Here is an 18,608-nt window from a genome sequence, read left to right as displayed (position 1 = left end):
ATAGTTTGGGTGGGCCAGTAACTTGGGTGCTAAGGAGGGATATCCAGAGCAGGGCAGCAGTGTTAGCCAGGTTAATGGAGTCTCAGATATGGCAAACACCTGCCATCTCTGTGGCTCTGGAGAGAAAGCTCAGAAAAGGGACAGTGGCCCTGCCTGCCTTTCTGTCTGGGGGAAAGTTGCCCATCAGCTCCTGCCTTCGTGCCTGACAGTTCAGTTCCTCTTTGTATGCTGCTTGTGCCTTTGAAGCTGCTCCCCCAGTGCTGGAGCTCAGAGGGAGTGAATAAGTGTTAGTCCATGTATGGGTTTTTTTAAGGGGAACTGCTTGGGACTCCAAGAGTTTCTTCCCCTGACTCAATCCCCACTGGTTTTTGCAGCCTGAAGTTATGGGGATTTACCTTCCTGGCACTGGATCCCTGGGCTGGGGGGCCTGGTGTGGGTCTGGGACTCCTTGCTCCTGATTTATCTACCACATATGATGTGTGTCCAGCCTGTTCTGCATCTCCTTCCCTCCTACCAGTTTGCATGGATATGGTTTCTTTAATACTCTAGTTGTCAGACTTCCATTCAACTCAGTTTCATCAACTCTGACTGTTCTGAGTGATGGTTGTTCTATATTTTAGTTGTAATTTTGATGTGGTCATGTGAGGGGGTAAGCTGTGTTTACCTATGCCTCCATCTTGACTGGAAGTAGCTAGTAAAATTTCTATAAAGTTTAGAAATCCTTATAGCATGTTGTAAAATTTGGGATAAAATAAATTCCTGTTTGGTTACTTCTAGGGAGGGATGTAGTAGAATTAGGGAATAGAACATGGAAGACTTTAAGGGTATTATCATAGTGCATTCCTTCCATATAATATGTTCCTTAAAATGGGTATGAAAATTGGCCAGGATACTTGGCACATTCTATTGTGTGAGTAGTACTGTGTTTTGAATAAGAAAAGAGTATATTGAGGACATTCTCTGTGATATAGCAATACATAGGAATACCTAGAGGTTGAGAACAGGGAACTAGAGAAGGTATACTAAGTTATCAAGTTTGATTCTTCCTTGAGTAAGATTTTTGGGTAGATACTCTACCCCACATCCTTCACCACACCATTCCCTCTTGCCTTAGGAGGTGCAAGTCACATTTGATCCCTTCTGACATGTACCCAGCAGTGGTTTGAATACACAGGCATACTAAGGTAGTCTTATTTCAGGGAGGCCTGAGTCTCCTCTGATTAGTGACTTTTGCTTCCCAATTCTCCAAGCTTTATCAGACGTCTTAGAACTACACTTGTGGTCTAATATTCTTGCTACATAACCTTCCTTTCTTTTCTTCCCTGTGGGGATACCCGGATGTCCAACTTGTGACCCACAATGGCTATGAATATCGTTCAACACAAAATCGTACATTTATCATAAAAAACATTAAGATTTTTTGGTGATTTTGTGTCACCGTGTATTTAATATGTGGCCCAAGACAACTCTTCTAACATTGGACACCCCTGGTGAACCAGGCTTATCCTTTGCCTAACTTCCTGTGGTTCACCTTCAGTTTTCCTTCACAGGCATTTCTCTGAGTAAATCCCCTGCTCTTCTAATCCACATGCTTTTTGGAAAATGTAGATGAACACAAGTCAGTATTTGTAAAGTGCCTGGCACATAGTAAGCAGTCGATTAATATTCGTTTTTGTTATAATAAACAAGAGATGATGGTGATTTTGATTGTGCTGGTGGTGATGGATGGAAATATCCAAATTGGAGTGGTATTTATGCAATAGGTATGATATGACTGTGCGTGAATATAGGGGATAAGATAAGGTTAGTTGCCTAATTTCTTGCTTATCACTCTGCACTTCACACACTCACTGCATTGACTTGTTTATAGTTTACTACAAACACCATAATAATCCACAGTTCTTCGCTTATTGTTTCTTCTTCATAAAATATCCTTCCACTGACCTCTTACACCCTGTGTTTTTATGTATAGTAATAGTTGTAAACATATTGAATTATAATCAATCTATTTTTGTGTGAGTTTCTTCTTTCTATGTGTGGATTCCTTTAGTTGTCAGATTGTGGCCATTTTATAGGGGTCAGTTAGCCATTCTGTACTTTATTCAAAGAGAAATGGAAAACCATTGGAGGATTTTAATAATAGAGGTAATATGATATGATTTTTTAGTTTTATAAAGATTACTTTGGCTATAGTTTGTTGGATGGATTGGAAGACTGCAAAAGTAAATTTGGAGAAATGGTTTGGTGTGGGCTCTGGAGCCCAGTTGCCTGGTTCTACCAGGTACTAGCTGTGTGATCTTGGGAATGTTCCTTAAGCTTTCTTTGCCTTGGTTTCCACTCTATAGAATGGCAATAAAAATAGTACTCCGTCAGAGCTGCTGGGAAGAATAAATGAGTTAAAACACCTTAGACTAGAATTTGGCACATATTAAGCTGTTAGATGTTACCTATTATATTGTTATTTAACAAATACTTGTGTGCTTACTGCACCCTAGGCACTGGGCTAGATACTACTGTTAAGCTTAATTTAACAATTGACAAATGCAAATTCAAATTAATATTCAGACAAACTTTGGGTTATAATAATGTTCCTAAGAATATGAATATAAAAAACAGACTATTTGGCCATTGATATATTACAGTTTTGGAGCTTTTAGAGATATTTTCTTTAGACTTCTTTGACATTTTTTGTAGCAGGGAACTCTAGAACATACTGACTAAGTCACTGGGGGAGCATTTATTGAATAAAAGAATACTCCGTATAAGACTACGTTTTGTTATGTGTCCCTGCTTTACAACTTGGTAATTAAAAATTAATTTTGTGAATATGTATTAATATTAAATATATTTCTGTAATGAATGTCCTTGGGGTAAAATATGTCAACTTTATGAATTTAGAGTTTTTGTCTACCAGTTTATAAGGGCTTTTGTTGTTGTTTATGTCTTTTTAAATAAAGTAAACTGTAGTAATTAATGTGTAAATGTAATGAATGTATAGCGAAGGTAGGAGATTAGCTGTAATGAGAATTAAATTACAATTTTTTAAAAAGACAGACTAGTGTACATATATTGTGTTAAAGAATTAAAAGGGCCCTGACTGGTGTGGCTCAGTGGCTTGGGCATTGTCCCACAAACCAAAAGGTCTCTGGTTTGATTCCTGGACAGGGCACATGCCTGGGTTGTGGGCCAGGGTCCCACTTGGGGAGATATGAGAGGCAGTCAGTCAATGTTTCTCTAGCAGATTGATGTTTCTCTTTCTTTCTCCCTCACTTCTCCTCTCTCTAAAAATAAATAAAATTTTAAAAAAGAATTAAGGGATTTATATTCATTTTGCATAAGAAAATGTTAATAGTTGGCCAAAAAGTTAATTCTGTTACTTTTTTTTCTATAAAGTGGCTCTAGTAGTGCTTTGTTGTCTTTAACTTCATTTGAAATACTTTTGGTAGATTGTGACAGCTGTCATATCAGTGTGCATTTAAAAACAGTGTAATCAAAATTGGTACTCATTTCATAATCAACACTGGTAGAATTTTTGTAAAGTCATTTTAATATTGAAGATGAAAGAAAATAAGCAACATTTTCAGCATAATATGCTTTATTATTTCAAGAAATGAAGAAACACAACTGAAATGGAAAAATAAAAAAGATCTGCGCAGTGTATGGAGAAGGTGCTATGACTGATCAAATGTGTCAAAAGTGGTTTCCAGAGTTTCTTGCTGGTAGTATCTTGCTGGATGGTGCTCCATGGTTGCGTAGACCAGTTGAAGTTGATAGCAATCAAATCAAGACATTAATTGAGAGCAATCAACTGTACCACACAGGAGATAGCCAACATAGTTAAAATACCCAATTCAAGTGTTGAAAATCAGTTGCAACAGCTTGGTTATGTTAATTGCTTTGATGTTTGGGTTCCATGTAAGTTAAGCGGAGATAAAAAACCATCTTGATCGTATTTTCCACCTTTGATTCTCTATTTAAACCTAATGAAAACATCCTATTTTTAAAACATACTGTGATGGGTGATGAAAAGTGGATACTTTACAATAATGTGGAACGGCAGAGCGTGTGGAGCCAGCAAAGTGAACCATGACCACCCACAACAAAGGCCAGTCTTCATCCAAAGAAGTTGATGTGTGTGTGGTGGAATCAGAAGGGAATCCTGTATTATGAGCTCCTTCTGAAAAACCAAAGGATTAATTCCCATCAGGTACTCCTCCCAATTAGATCAACAGAAAGCACTCAATGAAAAGTATCTGGAAGTAGTCAACAGAAAATGCATAATCTTCCATTAGGATAACCGCACGTTTCTTTGATGACCAGGCAAAAACTATTACAACTTGCTGGGAAGCTCTGATTCATCCACCATATTCACCAGACATTGCACCTGTGTATTTCCATTTATATCAGTCGTTACAAAATTGTCTTAATGGAAAATATTTCAATTCCCTTAAAGACTATAAAAGGCACCTAGAACAGTTCTTTGCTTAAAAAGATAAAAAGTTTTGGGGAGATGGAATAATGAAGTTGCCTGAAAGATGGCAGAAGGTAGTGGAACAAAACAGTAAATATGCTGTTCAATATAGTTATTGGTGAAAATGAAAAATGTGTTTTTTATTTTTACTTGAAAACCAAATGAGCTTTTTGGTCAGTCCAATTGTTCACTTTAGGGAGTGGGAATAGGAAGTAGTATATTTTTATAATTAAAAATATTTTATGCAGTAAGTAGCAGAGATTTAAAGAAAATAATGAAGACTTCCACCAAGATGGAGGCATAAGTGGAAACACTGTGCCTTCTCCCACAACCAAGTTTGAATACAACAAAGGTTTGGAGAACAAAGACACAGCCAAAGAACAAAATTAAACTATACGGAAGTCCAACAGCAACAAACAGTTCAACCAGACCGGTAAGAGGGGCAGAGCCAGTAGCCCAGCGGGGACAGGCAAGAAAGATCCCCCAACCCCAGGCAGCTCCACATTGGGCTGACCCAGTGAGGGCTTGGGGCAGCGGGCTGGCTGTGGTCCCACATTTGCGTGCAGATAAACCAGCGGAGGAGTGAGCAGTGAGATGGACCATGCAGGCCCTAGCGGGTGAACCCAGTGGCGGGCTGACTGCGGTCGCACATTCGCACGGAGTGGGCCAGACCTCGTGGCCTGCGGTGGTGGCCGTAGGCAGCAGAGGGGGCCCGCCATTGCTTTCCTTTGGCCCCACCCCCACATACAGCATCACAACCCAGCAACTGAGTGGCCCGGCCCTGGTGAACACCTAGGGCTCTGCTCCTCCTACATAACAGGCACAAACAGTCCAAAATATAGCTCAAGAAGAACTCAAAGCCCCAGAGCCAATAACTCTAAGTGACCAAGAAATAGCCAACCTCTCAGATGCACAGTTCAAGACACTGGTGATCAGGATGCTCACAGAACTGGTTGATTTTAACCACAAATTAGAGGAACATATGAAGGCTAAACTAATTGAAATGAAGGGAAATGCACAGGAAACCAATAGTGACTAAAAGGAAACTGGGACTCAAATCAAGGGAGTGGACCAAAAGGAAGAAGGAAACATCCAACCAGAAAAGAATGAAGAAACAAGAATCAAAACAATGAGGAGAGGCTTAGGAACCTCCAGGACATCTTTAAACGTTCCAACATCTGAATCATAGGGGTATCTGAAGGGGAAAAGAAACAGCCACGAGTGGAAAACTTATTTGAACAAATAATAAAGGAGAACTTCCCCAGTCTGGCAAAGGAAATAGACTTCCAGGAAATCCAGGAAGCTCAGAGAGTCCCAAAGAAGTTGGACCCAAGAAGGAACACACCAAGGCACATCATAATTACATTAGCCAAGATGAAAATAAAGGAGAGAATCTTAGAAGCAGCAAGAGATAAGGGGACAGTTACCTATAAAAGAGTTCCCTTCAGACTGTCAGCTGATTTCTCAAAAGAGACCTTACAGGCAAGAAGGAGCTGGAAGGAAGTATTCCAAGTCATGAAATCCAAAGACCTACATCCAAGATTGCTCTATCCAGCAGAGCTTTCATTTAGAATAGAAGGACAGATAAAGTGCTTCTCAGATAAGATCAAATTCAAGGAGTTCATCATCACCAAGCCTTTATCATATGAAATGTTGAAGGGACTTATCTAAGAAAAAGAAGATAAAAATATGAACAGTGAAAGGACAGCAGCCCTGGCTGGTGTAGCTCAGTGGATTGAGTGTGGGCCTGCGAACCACATGATCGCAGTTCGATTCCCAGTCAGGGCACATGTCTGGGTTGCAGGCCAGTTCCCGGTTCCCAGCAGTGGACACATGAGAGGCAACCATACGTTGATATTTCTCTCCCTCTCTCCTTCCCTTCCCCTCTAAAGTTAAATAAGTAAATAAAATCTTTAAAAAAAAAAGAAAGGACAGCAAACTCACAATTACTAACAACCACACCTAAAACAAAAGCAAACCAAGAGGACAGCTAGATCAGGAGCGGAGCCATAGAAATGGAGATCACATGGAGGGTTAGCAACAGGGGAGTGGGAGGAGAAGGGGGGGGAAGGTACAGAAAATAGCATGGACAGTAGGTAGAAAATAGATAGGGGGGAGGGTAAGAATAGTAGGGGAAATATAGAATCTAAAGAACTTGAGAAACGTGGTCATAAACTAAAGGGGGGAAGGGTGGGGGCGGGTGGAACTGGAAAGCATTATGCGAGTGAAATAAGCCAGGCGGTGAAAGACAAATACCATATGATATCACTGTTAACAGGAATCTAAACAACAAAACAAACAAGCAAGCAAAATATGACCAAAGATACTCAAATACGGAACAGGCTGGCAGGGACCAGAGGGGAGAGGGGAGAGAATCATAGGGGAGAAGGGGAGGGACTCACATGAACAAATATAAAGGACACATGGACAATAAGTAAGGTGGGGGGCAGAAATGGGAGGGAGGTGGGGAGCACTGGGGGGGGCAGGGCTGGGAATATAAGACAGAAAACTACTTGAACAAGAATTAAATTAAAAAAATAATAAATTTGATCAGATTAAAAAAATAAAACAATGGGTGACAAATAACTATATAAACAAATGAATGTGTGGGACAACTTAACAAAAATGTTTGGTTCATGTGAATGGATTGAAGCACCTTTAGCTTGGTCTAGCATGGTCCACAGAAACTATTAAAACCGAACTTGATAGGAGTTTTGTCTTTGTTCTCATCCCAGTGTTAATGTTTGTTTAACTGCTTTATTTTTATAGGGATGTGCATGCAGTCTGTCTCTGGGATGATAAAGGCCCAGCAAAAATTCATCAGGCTTTAAAAGAAGATATTCTTGAGTTTATTAAGCAAGCACAGGCAGTAAGTTCTGTATTTTTATATTAAGTTTGTTTTAAGGTTTTACCCAAGGAATATTACAAGAAATATTTTAAATATAGAACTTCTAAAGTAATTTTAAATGTCACATTGACTTTTGATATATTTGTTAAAAAATTTTTAATGAAATGATTGTTATTTGTTTTTCTACCCTCAGTGACACTTCTTTCAAGAGAGTACATTATTCTCAGTTAAAAGGTGTTATAAACAGCAAATGAAAAGTCAGATTTATAGACATAGACAACAGTATGGTGGTTACCAGAGGGGAAGGGGCTATGGGGGGGTTAAAGAGGGTAAACTTTATATACAGGTTACTAANGTTTGTTTTAAGGTTTTACCCAAGGAATATTACAAGAAATATTTTAAATATAGAACTTCTAAAGTAATTTTAAATGTCACATTGACTTTTGATATATTTGTTAAAAAATTTTTAATGAAATGATTGTTATTTGTTTTTCTACCCTCAGTGACACTTCTTTCAAGAGTGTACATTATTCTCAGTTAAAAGGTGTTATAAACAGCAAATGAAAAGTCAGATTTATAGACATAGACAACAGTATGGTGGTTACTAGAGGGGAAGTGGCTATGGGGGGGTTAAAGAGGGTAAACTTTATATACAGGTTACTAACCAATGTAACCCAAATAAATTTAATTATTAGAAAAGCAAAGAAAAAAGATACAAAGAAATTCCATTTTTTAGATGTCCCCACTACCATTTATTTTTGGCCATATGTCAGCCCACACAAATCTATTTTTTTTCTCACAACTAATACCTTTTTACAAGCTGACAGTAATTTCCTTCAAGTTCCATTCATATTGTTCCAAATGGCAAAACATTTTTTATAGCCAAATAATATTTCAGCCATGTATTTTTTTAGCCATTCATCTCTCTATAAAAATTTAAGTTTTTTCCGTATTTTGGCTATTGTAAATAATATTGCAGTGAAAATGATGGGTACATTTAGTCCTCCTTCATTATCTGCAGGGGTTGGCCCAAGGATCCCCCCAGCAGATACCAACATCCATGGGTGCTCAGTCCCTCAGTCAGCCTTCTGTATTTGCACTTGCAGAGCCCACAGATGTGGAGGGCTGACTGTAGATTGTTTCAAATTAGTGTTTTTGTTTTCTTTGGATAGATAGCTAGAGGTGGAATTTCTGGATCATATGGTGGTTCTATTTTTTATTTTTTGAGGAACCCTCAAACTATTTTTCATAGTGGCCACATCAGCTTACATTCCTGCCAGCAGTGTACAAGGGTTCCCTTTTCTGCACATTCTTGCTGACACTTATTTCTTGTCTTTTTGGTAATAGCCATTCTACCAGGTATGAAGTAGTATCTCATTGTGGTTTGGATTTGCATTTCCCTGGTTAATGATAGTGAGCATCTTTTCATGTATCTGTTGCTCACTATATGTCTTCTTTGGAAAAAGGTCCAATCGGATCCTCTGCCCATTTTTTAATTTTTTGTTTCTGGTGGAGTTGTATGAAATTTTTTGTTTGTTTGTTTGTTCTTTAACTTGTTTTGAATGGTGACCCTTTGCAGGTATGACTTGCAAATATTTTCTCTCATTCAGTAGATTGCCTTTTTATTTTGTTGCTATTTTTTGGGATGTGTAGGAGCTTTTTAGTTTGATGTAGTCTTATTTGTTTATTTTTGCTTTCGATATCAAATGCAAAAAATCACTACCAACACTGATGTCAAGGAGCTTACCACCCATATTTTCTTTTAGGAGTTTTATGGTTTCAGGTCTTAAATTTCAGTCTTTAAATCATTAAAAACACTTTTTTCCCATTACCATTTATTCTTCATATTGTTCTTCTACCTCCATCCACCCTCCTCCCCATTATTTAATGCATTTTGAGTTAATTTTTGTGTATGGTGTAAAATGGTGATTAAGTGGTATTTTTTTGCATGTTGCTGTCCAGAGACAAAGGGGAAGATACAGTGACAGCTAATAGATACAGGGTTTCTATTTTAATTGACATATTATTGACTAATGGTTTTATCGGTTTTCTATAGACAACATAATGATTTGGTATGTGTATTTATTGTGAAATGGTCCCAAGTCTATGTGAATATATAAATTTTCTCTTGGATATGTTTTAATTTCTTTTAAGTATAAGATAGTTTGTACAGTAAATAAAGTGTTTTAAATTTATAGCATAAAAATTTTCTAGTATTCTTTAAAGACCTGTAATTCAAATTGGTACAATTCTTTTTTTTTCCAGCGAGTACTGAGCCATCAAGATGATACAGCTTTGCTAAAAGCATATATTGTTGAATGGCGAAAATTCTTTACACAATGTGATATTTTACCGAAGCCTTTTTGTCAACTAGAGATTACTTTATTGGGTAAACAGGGCGGCAATAAAAAATCAAATGTAGAAGACGGTATTGTTCGAAAGGTCAGTTTTCCCATTTTTTCCCTAATATTCTTTACAAAGGATGATTTGAAGACTTTTAAAGCTAATTTACATAAGTGGATTTTTCTACTTCACATATATATTTCCAGCTCTTGCTGGGCTTTGTTGAATGGTATTTGTTTCATCCATTTTAGCTTTAAATTTCTTTCATCTTTTTGTTTGGTGGTGTTTTAGAACTGTGTTTCAAACACTATATTTCCTTTGCTTTTCCTTTCACTTTCTTCTTTTCCTGGTTTTATCTTTGAGATTTTATTTCCTAATTCAATCTTTGTACTTTTACCTTGCTGTAAATTCAGTTTCTTTTATTCTGTCTCAAGAATCTCTCCTTTCATTAGGTTACCTTCTGTTATCATTATATTTAATCATGACTAAACTACTCTAATCTTTATAATTTTTTACTTGATTATAGTTGTAATATACTCAGTATGTTCTGCCTATTTTTATATTTTGTATAGTTTCTAGTTAAATGCTCTGTGCCCCCTCAGTAACAACTCGTGATTTAATGGAAAAGGTAAGCTCTGAAATTGGAGTCCCGGATTTCCTCTTCAGCTCTTCAGTCAGTAATGAAATAACCTCTCTGTCCTCATTATTGTGTATTTTCCTATTTGTCAGACTCAAATGGCACCACAGATTTGAAAAGTTAAAAAAGGCCATTTGATCTTTAAACAACTCACTACTTGCTACAGTGATTATAGCAAGAAACTCGGGCATTCATACATTTAAGTAGCGTCCTAGGTGTTATTGCCCCAGCCTTAAAATTTGTACTAATGCTGACAGGGTTATTGTAAAATTTAGATATCCAGTGGTTCTTCAGTGGTGGAAATAACTGCAATATGAGACATTTCTACCACCATCTGCCCCAAAAGAAAAACACTTCTAGATGCTTTTTATTTTATTTTTAATGTTTAAAGAATTTATGTCTTTATTTTTGGAGAGAGGGGAAGGAAGGGAGTAAGAGAGGGACAGAAACATCAATTTGTGGTTGCCTCTTGCACATCTCCTGATGGGAACCTGGCCCCCAACCCAGGCATGTGCCCTGACTGGAAATTGAACCAGCAACCCTTTGGTTTACAGGACCATGCTCAGTCCACTGAGCTATACCAGCTGGGGCTCTTCTAGATGTTTTTTAATTTGCAGTTCCATAATCTTGTTCATGCTTGTTTTTCTGTTATTTCTTTAATTTTTACTATTTCCTATGGATTGTGAGAATCAGCATCACTTAGTGATTAAGAGCACAAATTCTGGGACTATAGTTGTTAGATTCGGGTTCCAGTGTTGCCACTTATGGTTTCCTGAGTAAATATGGGAAAGTTAGCTTTCTTCTGTGTGCCCCAGGTTCCTCCTATCTAAAGGGAGATAATAGCACCTAAATCGAAGTTGTGAAGATTAAATGAGTTATACATATGAAGAAAGTATTTAGAACACTGCTAGGTACATGGTGAATGTTATATAACTGTTATTCTTGGATAATGTTGCTGCTGCTGTTATTGATATATTTCCTGTATCTGACAAAGTTATTTGGAGAGATAATACATGCTTATGAATATGTATATATCATTTCCACCATTTAAGTGGAACCTCTGGCCCTGAGTGGTATGGCTCAGTGGGTTGGGTGTCATCCCACAAACCAGAAGGTTGCCTGTTTGATTCATGTCTGGGCACATGCCTAGACATGACGTAAAGGGCAATGTCTCCAGTTGGAGGTGTGTGAGAGACAACCAGTTGATATTTCTCTTGCACATCAATCTCTCTCTTCCTTCCCCACTCCAGCTAGGAGTGGGGAAGGATTCAAAAGGCCTTCAGGGACAGTGCAATGAGTGCAGCACAATAAAAGTGTGGCACAAACACTTCAAAGATGGTTGAGGATCTGTTGAAAGTGATCCATATTCTAGAAGGCCTGTAAAAACCAGAATACCTGAGAATGTTGAATGTGTACAGGTTGCAATCTACAAAGACCTGTAAGGGTACTAAGGTGTCATTGTCCTATGTACAATGTTTCTTATATCTTGTATCTTCTTCAATGAATGTCTGTTTTTCATAACACATAGCTGGATACTTGCTGGACAAACGTCGTATATATTTTGTATATTAATAATGGTAATGATTGCGTATTTTGTTTTTTGTTTTTTTCCAGCTCATGCTCGATACATGGAATGAGTCAATCTTTTCAAATATAAAAAACAGACTTCAAGATAGTGCAATGAAGCTAGTGCATGCTGAAAGATTAGGAGAAGCTTTTGATTCTCAGCTGGTCATTGGAGTAAGAGAATCCTATGGTATGTTCTGAACTTACACGATTATAATTTCCTTTTCATGTGAATTCTAAGACAGTTATAGAGTAGTACTATCAAAATTGTATTTATTAGCATATAGTCACATTTGCTTATGTGCCAGATGCTTTTAAGAGTACACAAAAGGTATTCTGCTTTAAAGTAACCTACAAAAATTCATATTTGTGTGGTTAATAATTCATTTTCTCTATCTCATTTTTTGGCTGCTGAATCTTTTTCGCAACTTAAGGTACAGAAATGTAGATTTGAATCTATAGCTTACAAAATATAACTGGTTTTCTACTTATATTTTTAGGATGTAAGTTAATTCCATGTGTACATTTGTCTTCAGTCTTTTCCGTGTTTGACAATGACATTCTCATTTGTTCTTTCGATCAGATATTCCTCCAAGTAGAATATTCTTTTTTTTAAATTTTTTTTATGTTTTATTTTATTTATCTTTAGAAGGGAAGGGAAGGAGAGGAGAGAAATATCAATGTATGGTTGCTTCTGGTGCATCCCCTGCTGGGAACTGGCCCTTGCTGGGAACTGGTCTGCAACCCAGGCATGTGCCCTGACTGGGAATTGAACCGCAATCGTGTGGTTTGCAGGGCTGTGCTCAATCCCTGAGCCAGGGCAAAATATTCTTCCTTCTCCTTCTTTGTCTTCTAACTTATTCTCATTATCTATTTCCTTATGGAGTCCTTTCCTAAAACCCAGACTAAGTTAGATCCTCTCATAGTGCTTTATAGCACCTATGTGTCTCTGTCATAGTGCTTTAGTGTAATTAGTGGTGTTGTTGACACTGTGTCTCCACTGACTATAGAATGCCTGGCACAAAATAGTTGCCAATGATAACTTTTTATGTAAATGAACCTTTAGTTATCTTTGACTTGCTATCTCTATTGCCCGAATATTTCTTTAGGTATCAGATCTAGATTTTCATTAGCCAAGTCCCTGACATTTCTTTTGATTTCACTTTTCACCATTTTGGATTCATTTAAACTCTACTTCTGGAATTTTGAAACAATTTTCTTATAGGGATCATTTTGCTATCATTTTTTTCTTTTCTTTTTAAAATTTTGTTTTTTAGAGAGAGGGGAAGGTAAGGAGAGAGAGAGGGAGAGGCAACCTCTTGCACACCTCCAACTGGGGACCTGACCCACAACCCAAGAATGTACCGTGACTGGGAATCAAAACAGCAACCTTTTGGTTCGCAGGCTGGCACTCAATCCACTGAGTCACACCAGCCAGAGAAAATGCTATTTTTTTTACCCATTTAGTGCTTTACCATGCTACTAAATTCAGGTTACTTAGCCTGAGCTTTGAGGCTGTCCTAACTTACCCTTATCTTCTGTTCACCTTACAGTCCCCTCAGACAACCTAGTCACTATACCTTGACTTGATCTGTGCTTTTCTCCTTCTGAACATTTACTTTAGATAGATCTAGCTATGTAAATCCTAGTGCATTCCTTAAGATCCATTTCAGATCTCATCCCTTTTGTGAATGATTGCTTGATCCAATTAGATGTTGCTGGTTTTCCTATTCAAAAATAAAATAGTCCACGTTCTCTACTGTTTGTCACATTACTACTTTGTGCTGTTACCTTTTTAAGTTGTTTTTATAGAGAAGATTTTGTATTACATGTTCTTATGTTCTCTTGAGTATTGTCAGTCCCTTGTGAATAATGACTCCTCAATATTTGTTATTTTATTTGCTGTACTCAAAATACTGATTTGAATCATAATTAGAGTAAAATTGTATTTTCTGTTTTTCAGTTAACCTTTGTTCTAATCCTGAGGATAAGCTTCAAATTTATAGGGACAATTTTGAGAAGGCATACTTGGATTCAACAGAGAGATTTTATAGAACACAGGCACCCTCGTATTTACAGCAGAATGGTGTACAGAATTACATGAAATATGTAAGTCAGAACTTAATGTATGTGCTAACTTGAGGTAGTATCTTGATGTTCTTAAAATGATTGCTATTTTGCCTCTGGACAGGCAGATGCTAAATTAAAAGAAGAAGAAAAGCGAGCTCTACGTTATTTAGAAACAAGACGGGAATGTAATTCTGTTGAAGCAGTAAGTAATTCTTGTAATTATATATTCTGTGGGGTTATTTGAAGTACAGTAGGTCAGGGATGGCAAAAACATAATTCAAGTGACATTATTTATCCTTTATCTGTCTCTGACCAACATCACTGATTGATCATAGTACTCTTTCCTGATGAACCAGAGCACAACTTTTCTCTACACTTTATTTAGAAACTTATTGTTTTTCAGAGCTGACATGCAAGATAACATCTACCATATTTTTTGGACTGTTAGACACACCTTTTTCCCCTTCTTCCCCCAAATTTGGGAGGAATAATGGTTGTTAATGCTGCAGTTGAGTTCTGTTTACATTTACATTGGTGAAATATTATACTATTAAATATTTTACCACATTTTTTGCTTCAAAGTTTTTTTTTCCTGTTATCCTCTAAAATCTAGGTGCATCTTATGGTCTGAAAAATGTGGTATTTGCCATCCCTGCACTAGAATTTGCCATATTTAATGTACTTAAGTTTTCATCAGTCTCCTTTATTTTTTGTTATGCATATCTGAGGTTAACCATTTTAGTGACTTTGGTGTGGCAAGTAAAATATGCTCTGCGAAGATAGAGTTGATTCTCTTCATTTACAGTGATTATGTTCCATAGACTGGCTGTAAGCACTGTATTACTGACTGCTGAATCATTACTACTGAGGGATATTTCTTATGGGAGGATGATTTCAAACTTCGTCTTGTCATGAGATAAAATATTATTTGATAAGTGAACATCAGTCTTTTATGTTGTTTTATTTATCTATATTTGAAGTCCCTTGTTTAAAAAAACTGATCAGAGGTAGTAGCCATTCTACAGTATCTGTCCTGTGTATTTTCTTTTACATGGAGAATGACTTTATAAGGAAAATATAACAATAATATTTCCTTCAGTTCCTTTCAGTTTTTGGAATGTAGGAATTAGATTAGATTAACATTTAAAGAAGTAACATTCTAGTTGGCCTAAACCAAACATTTTTTAGCTACGATTTTTTTTTCCTTTTAACTTTTCTTTGGTTTCTTCCATCTTGAATGGTAGTCCTGTTTATGTTTTGTTCAGGAGTTGTGTTGGGTTAGACCTTTTCCCCCCCTTGTTTTTGTTTTATGTTGCTTTTCATAATGTCCAGTATATTTCCTTTTTCAGAGGTTAAAATAACTTTGATATTGGCCAGAAGAGAGGGCCTAGTGGTTGTTCATAGAAGTTCTCTGTAGAAATTTCAAGATGGCTTGGGCTTTATTCAGAAGGCAGGGAAGGCCATTGAATAATTGTTAAACAAATATGCTGTGCTCAAAGTCATCCCTCAGAAAGGTTAATCTAGTGACAGTATGCAGGTTTCATTGTAGTGGAGAAGAACTGGGAACAGGAACTAGTTGGGAGGTTTTTACAGTAATCCGAGGAAGGTATTGGAAGTACCAAATAGGGTTGTAGCAAAGGGAACGGAAATTCCACTTCTGCAAGGCAGAAAAGGGTAAGGAGAAAGAATTCCAGAAGTAGAACATTGTATCATATGGATGGGGTTAAATATTGGACAGAATTGAGTCAATTTTGTTTTTGAGGTTTTGGCTTGGGAGAATTGTGCTGCTACAGGAAGATCAGGTATAAGAATAAACCTTAGATCCTGGCTGGTGTGGCTCAGTTGGTTGGAGCATTGTCCCCTAGACCAAGAGGTCACAGGTTCAGTTCCCAGTCAGGACACATACCAAGGTTGCTGAATGAATTCCCCCATTAGGGTACATATGAAAGGCAGCAGGAGAAAGATGAGTTTAGTTAGAGGGATTTGAAGTTGTGTTTTTTTTAATTGATTTTGAGAGAAAGGGGGCGGGAGAGAGAGGGAGAGAGAGAGAAACAACTATTTGTTGTTCCATTTATTAAGGCTTTTATTGGTTGCTTCTTGTATGTGCCCTGACTGGGATCAAACCTGTAACCTTGGCCTACTGGGATGATGTTCTAACCAACTGAGCTGCACAGCCAGGGCAGGATTTGAGTATTTTGAGTTGATTTTTTTGTGTGTCCATTTCATCTGGGTGGGGAATGTTTCAGTTGTGTAAAAGAGAATTGTTTTATTCTTCTGCTCTAGTTTATACAGCTTAATTGGAGCATATCCATATTAAACATAAGGAAATTCAACTGTAAAGGTCCATCTAAGAAAGGATGAGAGAGCAAGGAAAAGAATGAGAAAGGTAGAGATAAACAAATACACATGACAACCTGAATAGAATAGTTAAGACCCCCTTCTACTTGAAAACACACATACAGCCCTGACTGGGTTACTCAGTTGTTTGGAGCATTGTCCCAGTGTGCCAAGGTTGTGGGTTCTGTCCAGTTGGGCATGCACTGAGTGTGTGGTTAGTTGAAGTGACAAGTCAGTGTTTCTTTCTTCCTCTCTCTTTAAAATGAATTTTTAAAAAGTTTTATTACACACAGAATGGGAAAAAACTTGAAATAGGAGATGTGAATTTTCTTTTCCACAGCTACCAAATAGTGTGAGCATCTCACCCAGCTGAATGATAGTAGAGTTTAAAGATAATTTTTTTTTGTTATTTTTCAACAAAGACAGTGCAATATAGCATGCTTCCAAAGAAATTGTACTTTATTGGGGGTGTTAGAGGTGTTTGTGTAGTTTTTATTTTCTGCTCATTTGTAAAAATCAACCATTCTATTTGAAATATGACATATGTACTGAAAAGTGCACAAAATCTAAAGTGTATATATATGTTAATTATCACAAAGTGAACGTAACTGTAAAATCAACAGGAAAAGAATTAATAGCAATTTGGAAACCTTCTATTGTATCCCCTCCAAAGGGAGCACAAGATACAAAGGGGGTACATTAATATCTTTTTCTTCAAAAGTTATTACTTTCTTAACTTTTAACAACATTGATTATAGCAAAATTTGGTGCAGAGGCGGCATCAAGCACCAAAACTCTAGAGTTAATTTTGACATTGAGAATGTAAGGCTTAATGTTTTACTGTATTATATATCTCACTGAGCGAAAGCCATTATATATGTAATATTTATTATGTGTTCATTAGTTTATAGTTTTGTTTTGAAAGAGAAATAATGTGTGAAGTGTATTGTAATAGAAGGAATAGCAAACCGAAAATCACCAAGTCCTAGGTTCTAATTTAGTATAAATAAAGCATAAACACTATTATTTGAATAGCTAGTAAGGCACAAGTCACTTTTCATACTAAAAATTATTGAAAATAGACTTACCGTCCTAAATTTCCTCTTAAAGGAATTATCAGCTCTCAGAAACATGTTATGCTATATCTTAATGCTTCATTGATGCTAGTTTTGGTCTGTACTTATCTATTGGGCTATTCTTGTTAATGGAGGACAGTGATGTATCAGTTTATGTGGGGCTACACAACATTGTTCACCAGAATTTAAGATTGAGAGTATGTACATTTTTGGTACTTATGTTATTCTCTAAAATTAGGAAATTATGGTTTATTAATTGCCTTCTTTGAATTTAGTTGGTATGTGTCTAATCATCTAAACCTGATTAGTTTTCTGTATACACAGAAAGTAGGTTTCTGGACTGTATTCTGTATAATAGAGCAAGTCTCACGTTGGTAGTACCCAGTTGTGAGGCCAGGCCTAGTAAAGGCCAGATGTACATTTCAAGTAGAGTTCTTAAAATGCTTAGCATAATACTGAATTTATTTATGGTTTATAAGAGTGTTCTTTCATTCTCTTGGGTATTCCAAGCATCTGATCATATCATTTGCAAATAATGATGCTTCTTTTATTCTAATATTAATATCTTTTGTTTCCTTCAGTGGATTAAAATGTATCTAATATTAAATGATAAATTTTACAAAAATGTTAATAATATTGGGAATCCTTGTCTTCTGATCTTTGATGGGAGTGCTTAAGCATGGTGGGGTTTTTTGACATGATGTATGCATTTTACTGTGTTAAAGTATTTGCTTATTCTTTTATAAAGAATATTATCAGGCCTTCTCTTCTACTTTTACTTACTGGAGAGCAACTTAGCCCCACTTAGATCCAATTAGACACACAATTCTAATAAGCTTGATTATCTTTGGAAGGGCATGTAGCAGCAGAGCAGCAGTGTATCAGTAAATCTGGGTAAGAGGCTTCAGAGCTGTGCTGCTGAAGAGGGGTTAGTGACAGCAAAAAGTGAGCCATAACAGTAAAAAAAAAAATGAGGAAAAATTTAACCAAAATAACTTTTTTCTATGGTTATTAGTAGTTTAGGCAATGGTCCAATATATCTTGATATTCCTTGAAGGCATTCAGGTAGTATGTATTACGCACCTAGAATATGTCAGGCCTCAGAAGACAGACCTTGTTCACGTTCTCATAGCGACACTAGCATAAAATGGATTGTTTATAGAACAAGAGTAGTGGGATAGAGAGTTGGTTAGTGGTGGCAAGTTTTCATCTCTTCACAGTGACGAGGGCACTCGTAGGGAGACAGAGGCAGCATGGTAG

The 18,608-nt window shown here is 36.8% G+C and overlaps 1 protein-coding gene across 1 annotated transcript in view; it reads left to right on the top strand.

Moving 5' to 3' along the window:
• The window catches only part of CUL5 (cullin 5), a 110,644-nt gene that overhangs the window by 40,632 nt on the left and 51,404 nt on the right, over positions 1-18,608 (top strand). The window contains exons 3-7 of the mRNA XM_037047716.1: positions 7,241-7,340; positions 9,585-9,761; positions 11,914-12,055; positions 13,829-13,974; positions 14,057-14,137. Coding sequence (XP_036903611.1) covers positions 7,241-7,340; positions 9,585-9,761; positions 11,914-12,055; positions 13,829-13,974; positions 14,057-14,137 — 646 coding nt within the window. The remainder of the gene's footprint in view (positions 1-7,240; positions 7,341-9,584; positions 9,762-11,913; positions 12,056-13,828; positions 13,975-14,056; positions 14,138-18,608) is intronic.

The sequence above is a fragment of the Sturnira hondurensis genome, unplaced genomic scaffold, assembly GCF_014824575.4.
Source record: "Sturnira hondurensis isolate 20B ecotype Veracruz unplaced genomic scaffold, ASM1482457v3 Scaffold0006213, whole genome shotgun sequence".
NCBI classification, from domain to species: domain Eukaryota; kingdom Metazoa; phylum Chordata; class Mammalia; order Chiroptera; family Phyllostomidae; genus Sturnira; species Sturnira hondurensis.
The sequence above is the reverse complement of the archived record's forward strand: the minus strand, read 5'-3'. Positions and strand labels throughout refer to the sequence as shown.